Source organism: Adiantum capillus-veneris, chromosome 6, assembly GCF_014529385.1.
Source record: "Adiantum capillus-veneris isolate H3 chromosome 6, ASM1452938v2, whole genome shotgun sequence".
Lineage (NCBI taxonomy): Eukaryota > Viridiplantae > Streptophyta > Polypodiopsida > Polypodiales > Pteridaceae > Adiantum > Adiantum capillus-veneris.
This window is the reverse complement of record NC_140936.1, coordinates 109,623,250-109,630,304: the sequence shown is the minus strand read 5'-3', so window position 1 is coordinate 109,630,304 and position 7,055 is coordinate 109,623,250. Positions and strand designations below refer to the sequence as shown.

The 7,055-nt window shown below is 44.2% G+C and overlaps 1 protein-coding gene across 1 annotated transcript; it reads left to right on the top strand.

The window, feature by feature from the left end:
* Positions 1-3,500: 3,500 nt before the first annotated feature.
* LOC147456070 (uncharacterized) lies at positions 3,501-4,133 on the top strand. Its single transcript, XM_086513803.1, has one exon. The coding sequence runs from the start codon at positions 3,501-3,503 to the stop codon at positions 4,131-4,133; it is 633 nt and encodes a 210-aa protein (XP_086369929.1).
* The last annotated feature ends 2,922 nt before the right edge of the window (positions 4,134-7,055 follow it).

Below are 7,055 nucleotides of genomic sequence, written 5' to 3'. Positions count from 1 at the left end.
GCCCTAGAAATCAAGACTGGAAGATTCAACATAGCTAAGCTGCGGACAACTCAGAGCATGAAGAGTTTGTAAGGTCTCTGACCCCAACCAAAAAGAGCACCCTTGTACCATGAAATGATCATAATGGAAAAAAGTTACTATTTTTAGCAGTTTTCCGAATTCTGTCAGTGCCATGATGTTTAGAATTTTTTAAAGCTCCCAAATGTGAATTAAAATAATTTTTGCAAAAAATTTTCAAAAATAGTAAGTTTTTGGTCACCCGACCCATCCAGTTTTGACCGTCTCGAAAAACTGCACCCGTACTCCAAATTTGAAAAAATGCATTTTCGGACCCCGGGGGCTGCTAAATATGGCAGGTACTCGGGCCAGTACGCCTTAGTTAGAGCTTTCTATATCAATTTTCGGCATCAAATTCCGACTCGTATGGCCCGTTTTAGCCTAAAATCAATTTTTTCCAAAATTGGCCGGGGAGGCACCAAGGGCCCGAGGCTGTGTGGGAACAGGTTCCAGCCCACTCCAGCTCAGCTTTAGCAGCTAGGGGGCGCCTTCTCTCTTTGTGGAAGTCCTGGGAGAGTTTCCAAGCCAGTAACTAAGTGTCAGACCCAGTTAACCAAGCCAACTGGACACTTGGTGGGTAGGGGAACTGGATTTGCCAATGCAGAGACTCAGTGCTCCCCCAGATGCAAATAGCAAGGCTGGTCGATTTTCAACCTGTAGGAGCCTATTTAAAGGCCTGCACACACACACACACACACACATATGCTCACACACACATAGTGCACACACACACACCTACACACACTGGGAACGTGCTGCCGGTACACACACCTTTTGAAGGAGAAGCAAGGAGGGAGGTGCTGTCGAATTCTCGCCTCAAGAAGCTCGATTAGATCAGAGAATCGAGAAGATTATCAACCCTTAATCACGGTAACCACGGTTTAATTAATGCCTTCTGTAAATTCTTTTCATTATCATCTAAATTCCTCGTCTATTATGCTTACTCCTAGTCGTAATTCCCTATAATTACTCTCTAATTTCTCCTTAACCATATTCTAATATGTAATCATATCACCATAGCTGAATTATCAGCCATCCATGATCTTTAATTAATGATTAGTGCATGATTAATAGAATTTTCTCTCTCTAGATAGCATAGTAATTAACCAGTAAGCCGATAATTGTGTAGACTGACGAGAATCACACTCTTTTATCACTCATTAATATTGTAGCTGAATTAGATTCATTTCTCTTATGCATTAAGATATAATTAAGGTAGATTAATCTGTCATTAAGTCTCTAAGAGGTGGTTTTTTTCACACCTATGCATGCGGTGATTTTGCACCCTCTAATTGCTAGGAAAGAGATTAATCGTGCTTAATTCATCTCTCTAGTAATTCCATTAGTGAAGCCCTATTATTCTTAATCATCTAAACCGAGTAATTATCTTTAGAGCCGGTTCCCATAGGATTATGTGTCATCCATAATGATTGCTATATGGAAAAATCTAGACCTCTCATATAGGAGGGATTATTTAATGTTGCTAATCTATCAATGGGTTTGTTATGACGCTTGCGGACCTTAGCTCTTTTCTCCAAGCTAATTATTTTAAGTAGTGAGTAAAATGGCCCCGGTTAAGAGAACTCGCTTCGGTGGTGCCCACGACCACGAGGCGGGAACGAGCAATACAAATGGAAAAGGAAAAGCTCCCATGGTCGAACAAGCACCGGCCATCTCACGAGCCAATGACGAAGAAATGGAAGAGGTAGATCACAGTTTTATTCAAGTTGTTTAATTTAACATTGCATATGTTTAGCTAGGAATGAACATATCCCCAAACATGTTGGAGAAATCGGACGGAAACCTCGGCAATTGAATTCATTTGTATATTAAAGTCTAAAGTAGGAAAGAAATGATTGACGGATATACTGTTTGCAATAGGAAAGAATGTCTGCTAGGGAAAATTTAGCTCGGCGTGTTCATTCTATTTCCAATGTTGAATTAGTCATGAACCCCCTCCTGATCACGGGGGGCAGAGTTCTTGGTTAAGGGCTCTTGAATCTACAACTGCTGGTTAAGTGGTGGATACCCACGACTGTTGGTTAAGCGGTGGGAACCCACGCCTGCTGGTTAAGCGGTGGGAATGTCCATGTCGTGCTTTCTATGCGGTGGACATACCTAGTTGTATGGGCAGCTATGCGACAACTAGAGGAGTAAACTCTCGCTAGAGGGGGGATGTTGTACCTCCAGAACATTGGAATTTTAATGAATAAGTTTGAGTAGAATTTTTACTAGACTACTGTCTTGGTGTTGTTTGCAATACTGGGGTTGAAGGGCTGTCTTAACGAACAATGTGCTTCGGAATTAAAACAAGGAATGTTTATGTTGAACAACCTTTGTGGTAGTAATTAGGTCACACAAGGAAGTGTGAGTGTGGGGGTGGAAAGTGGGGGCTTGGCTCAGGTTGCCAATGCCTACGAGACGGGTGGTCCCGATTGGTCGGGAACTCTCTGTCCCCATAGTGCTTACTTCGATATTAGTAATACTCATTGCCCCTAGAGCGGTGAAATCTTGAGAGTACGTGCCTCTGAAACATGGGGAAAAAGGCACTCGAGGTTTCTCTCCTCTTGGAAGGTGGGTCTTAGGATCGCTACATAGGTTAAATCACGCTTCCCCTGTGAGGTGGAGCTAGATCTCCTTGCTAGTAGGCTCGAACTCAATTCACTTTGTGATGAGAGATCGTCCGCTAGATGAGCCCAGACCACTTTGTTTGCTTCCGCTATAGATCTAGTGGCCACCAGGTTTACCATCAGATCCGTTGTTGAGACAACGGGGTGGGGACCTCACAGAGTTCCACATTTTTGCAGACTGATGGGCAGAAAACTTTCTATGATATACTTAACGATCAGATAATCTTGCCCATGCACATTTTACATCAGATGTTCAGCATCATCAAACCACAAAAATATACACATCCGGAAGTGGGACTCACCTATTGGCTAACTACAGCAATGAGCCATCCACAACCACTTAGATCCAATCTGCCGGAGAAGATCTTAATGGATATCAAGAGAGCGGCAAAGACGAAAACAGTGCAGAAGAAGGGTTATTTGGGAGCTGGGCAAACGCTTACACGAGTAGTCTACCAAGATCTTGGCATGAAGGAAGACTTGAAGCTGCAGGCCTCAGATAACGCAACCCTAATTCACATGGCGAGGCATTTGCGCAAGAATCTCCTGTCAGGCCAAGCAGAGGAAGAAGAGTCTGAGGATGAAGAAGCAATTGCCACAGCCACAGCTTCAGTCCACAAACCAATAGAAAGGTAAGAAGAAGAAGCTACAGTACAACCTGAGCGCCGCACAAAGAGGAGACACGATCCGAGACAAGAGAAACAAAGGGTAATAGAGGAGATTAGTCGTCAAACCGAACCTCAACCCAAGAGGCAAAGGCAAGTTTCTCCCCACAGACAAAAGCATGAAGAGCAACTACAGCATTTGACTCGCATGAGTAGATTGGGACGAAGATTAGCTGAAGAACAAGTGAGAAGAAGACATGATGAAGAGGGAGCTCCACAAGAAGAGACAACTGCTGTTGTAGAAGAGGAAACCGTGCAGTACTCTGAGACGGTACAACATATGGAAGTGGAACTAGAAGAAGAACTTCGAGCAGCTTATGAAGAGCGCCAAGTACCACGAGCATCCACAGAGGAGCCAGAAGGTCCGCTAGAGGACATTTCTAAAAAGGAGGACTGGACATCCATGATAAATCTGGAAGCAGGCAACACTCCACCTCCTTCACCAAGACAAGATTTGGTTCCTTCACAACCATCTTCTCCATTAATAGCTCAACCTGCAGAAGTTAGCGAGCCAAGCCCGGCTCCTGTCGAGCAAAGTCCTCCAAGACCAGAAATCGCAAAAGAGGCGCAAGAAGAAGGAAGGAGAGAAGCAGACTTGCCAATGCTCGCCAGAGATGAACAAATAGAAGATTGGAGAAACCGCATGATCCGAGAAATCAATGAGATGGTAGCATTGTTGCAGAGTCAAAGCCAATTAAAAAGAGAGGAGGAGGAAAGAAGACGAAGTGTCCAAGACGAACTTGCCAAAGCCAGAGCAGACGTAAAGAAGTCGGAGGAATAAAACCAAGCACTGAAGCGACAGATCCATATCCTCCAGACTCAAGTAAAGGAAGCGATGGAAGCAAAGAAAGTGGCCGAGAACAGAAACACAGAAACTGAAAACCAAATGGCCATTATAAGAAAGGTGCATCAGGTGGCTATGGAAAAGCAAAGGTGGATGCAGGCTCAGCTTGATGAGCTTCTCATGCAGCCATTATTGGCTCCTCAACCATCTGCGCAGCCAACTCAGAGTATCGAAGCTCAAGAGATGCTCAGAGAGCTGGAAGCACTCAAGAAAGAAGTGGCGGAACTCAAGGAACAGAGAGAACTAATGACAGCCACGACAGCTCAAGCATCAAGAACTAATTTTGAAGAGATGCCAGAAATGGAACAGACTGAAGCAATGGACACAGAGGAACCTACACAAATCGAAGAGCCGATGGCCGAAGAACCCAGTGGGGAAATGGCTGCGGAAACCGAAGACAATGAACTGCTCCGCACTATGCAGCAGGAGGTAGAAGAAGAGCAAGAGCCTACTATCAAGGCATACAAGAAGTGGGAGTATGAGGTAGTGTCAGTTGTGGTGAAGCAGTATAAAAACGCACAACAGATCATTGATAGTATGATACAACCGTCCCTACCTTATCCTCTCCTTCGGCTCATCAATGCCATTCAAATAAAAGAATTGTTGCCTTCTTGCACTATGGTAGAGACAGGAGGATATGAACCTCTCACATCATCTGAAATGTCAGGCACTGCTCCTCTCAGGAATCAGCCGAATTGGCTACTAACATGCTTCGCCCAGCACATGGGGTCTACCATAGAATACAACAGGGCACCCAGGGCTCAAAGGATTAATCCAACTTATTGCCCAGTCGCCAGACGAAGAGTGTGGACAGTGTTTCAACAAACAAAGGTCAGACATCCGAATTGGCTAAATTACCTGGAACTGCCACGACCCTCAGGATTCACTACCAATGCATACTTTGTCAGAGCCTGGAGGAGAACACAGGAAAAATTCAGGGGCGTTCCAGATCTTGCATGTGTCATGCTTACAAAGGCAGCTGATCTTTTTATCAAGATCTTCCAAACCTTCAAAGAAGACCTACCTGACGACACAACATGGGAACTTTTCTTAGAAGGCGACGAGGGATTGGCATATGATTTGACAAAGAATCCAACTCATCACCAAATGATGGGACTATTTTCCAGATGCCAGTTCCTACCTAGCTCTTACATGATGACATTTTAAGAGCTATTTCACACAGGATTCTTCGAGGTGGACACACACTTGTTCAAGCCAGTCATCCAAAACTTGGCTTTGAGGTATGTAGCATTCAAAGATTCACAGAATGCAAATCCAGTGCATGAGCGGATCAGAGAAGCAGAAAACAAAGAGAGACAAGAAGAAATACGAAGAGCTATAGCAGCCCGACGACATTCCCAAAGCACCTAAAGAAAAAGCATGTCCGAGGACGGACAATGGATTAAGTGGGGGGGACTGTTGTCGTCACATCACGACAAGGCGGAAAAGCATTTTTTATTTTCTGCAGTTAGCTTGTTTAGCAGACAGACTTGTATGTAATTTGGGGTCAGCAAGGACCAAATGTAATGATTTGGGGCATATACCTCCAGCTTGTAACATATGTACACAGTAAGACATGTGAGACCCATAGAGGGGTTGAATTTTGGAAGGAGGGACGAGTTTTTTTGGGGGGGACTATGAAGTGAAGAGAGCACAAGAGGTAAAAGCCTCTTGACAGGCATATCTTTATGGGTCCATATCTCTCTTTGTGCTAAGTATTTTGCTATGAAGTTTTGTGTGTGCAATGTTGATGCTTTGATCTACACTTTGATGTAAGTTGTTGCATGTAAAAAACAGTATAGGCAAACATCACGACACTTTTTGGCCGTGTTGCTATTTTGCTCATATCTTGAGGTAGGAGTGTCCAAATTAGATGATTTTTGGTGCATGAGGTCAGGCTCACAAAGGGCTTTACACTGATGTCATCAATCGTCATTTTTCATGACCTGCAAACATCATTACGTTTTTTGTCCACGGCTTGTAAATTGCAGATCTAGGACATTCTAGCTTCCAAAAGTGCATTCTAGTGATACCATTGGCATTAGGGACCTTGTGGGGTGTTGAGGAGTGATTTTGGAACATTTTCATTTTTTACAGCATTACGCCCTACATTACGCGTATTGGTGTCAGGTACCCAGGTGCTACAAGTGATGCCAAAGTGTTGGGATATAATCTAGACTTGCTTTTAGCATGTTTCCTTGCATTGTTGATGCCCAGAGGACCTAGTTTAGTGCCGGGACTCTTGTAGACGGAATAGCGTCGTGCTGACTAGAGAGTCGTAGCAAGTGCTAGTTTAAAGGACTCCATGGCTTGACAACCCATCGGGGCCTCCGACTGCCTATCCGTGGTCCATACTCCCTGTATCGACAATTAGTAAAGCTAGTTGTGAGACAGATCCACTATACTGCATAGAGTAGTGGTGACAATCCCCGAGGCGCAGTGTTGATCCATGAGACGATATTGCGCCCGACAACAAGTTTTTGGCGCCGCTGCCGGGGAGTAAGACCTAGGATAAAGTACTTTTGAAAGAGAGCATAGGTAGAAGGATCCAGTCCTTAGCTCTATTTGCGAGACGGCTAGCGAAGTGTGACTCTTAGGAAGTGATTCCTTGTGAGTTAGTGCTTGCAAGCTAGTTTGAGTCGATAGTGGGATATTTTGTGTGTCAGTTTAGCGACTAATTGACAAGTGTCCTAGGAAGGTCGTAACAGAGTCAGATTTGGTCGTAATTTGGTAGATAGCTGGAATAGATGATGTATTTTCATTGTACAGTGTCATTTTAGGTTTTAGGATTAGGTTAGGCTAGGAAACTGAGTGGTTTTCACAGTCATTCCAGCTAGCTTATGGTCAACTTGACTATAA

Excerpts from the sequence above, each read along its gene's own strand:
- LOC147456070 (XM_086513803.1), top strand. The coding sequence starts at position 3,501 with ATGAGTAGATTGGGACGAAGATTAGCTGAAGAACAAGTGAGAAGAAGA.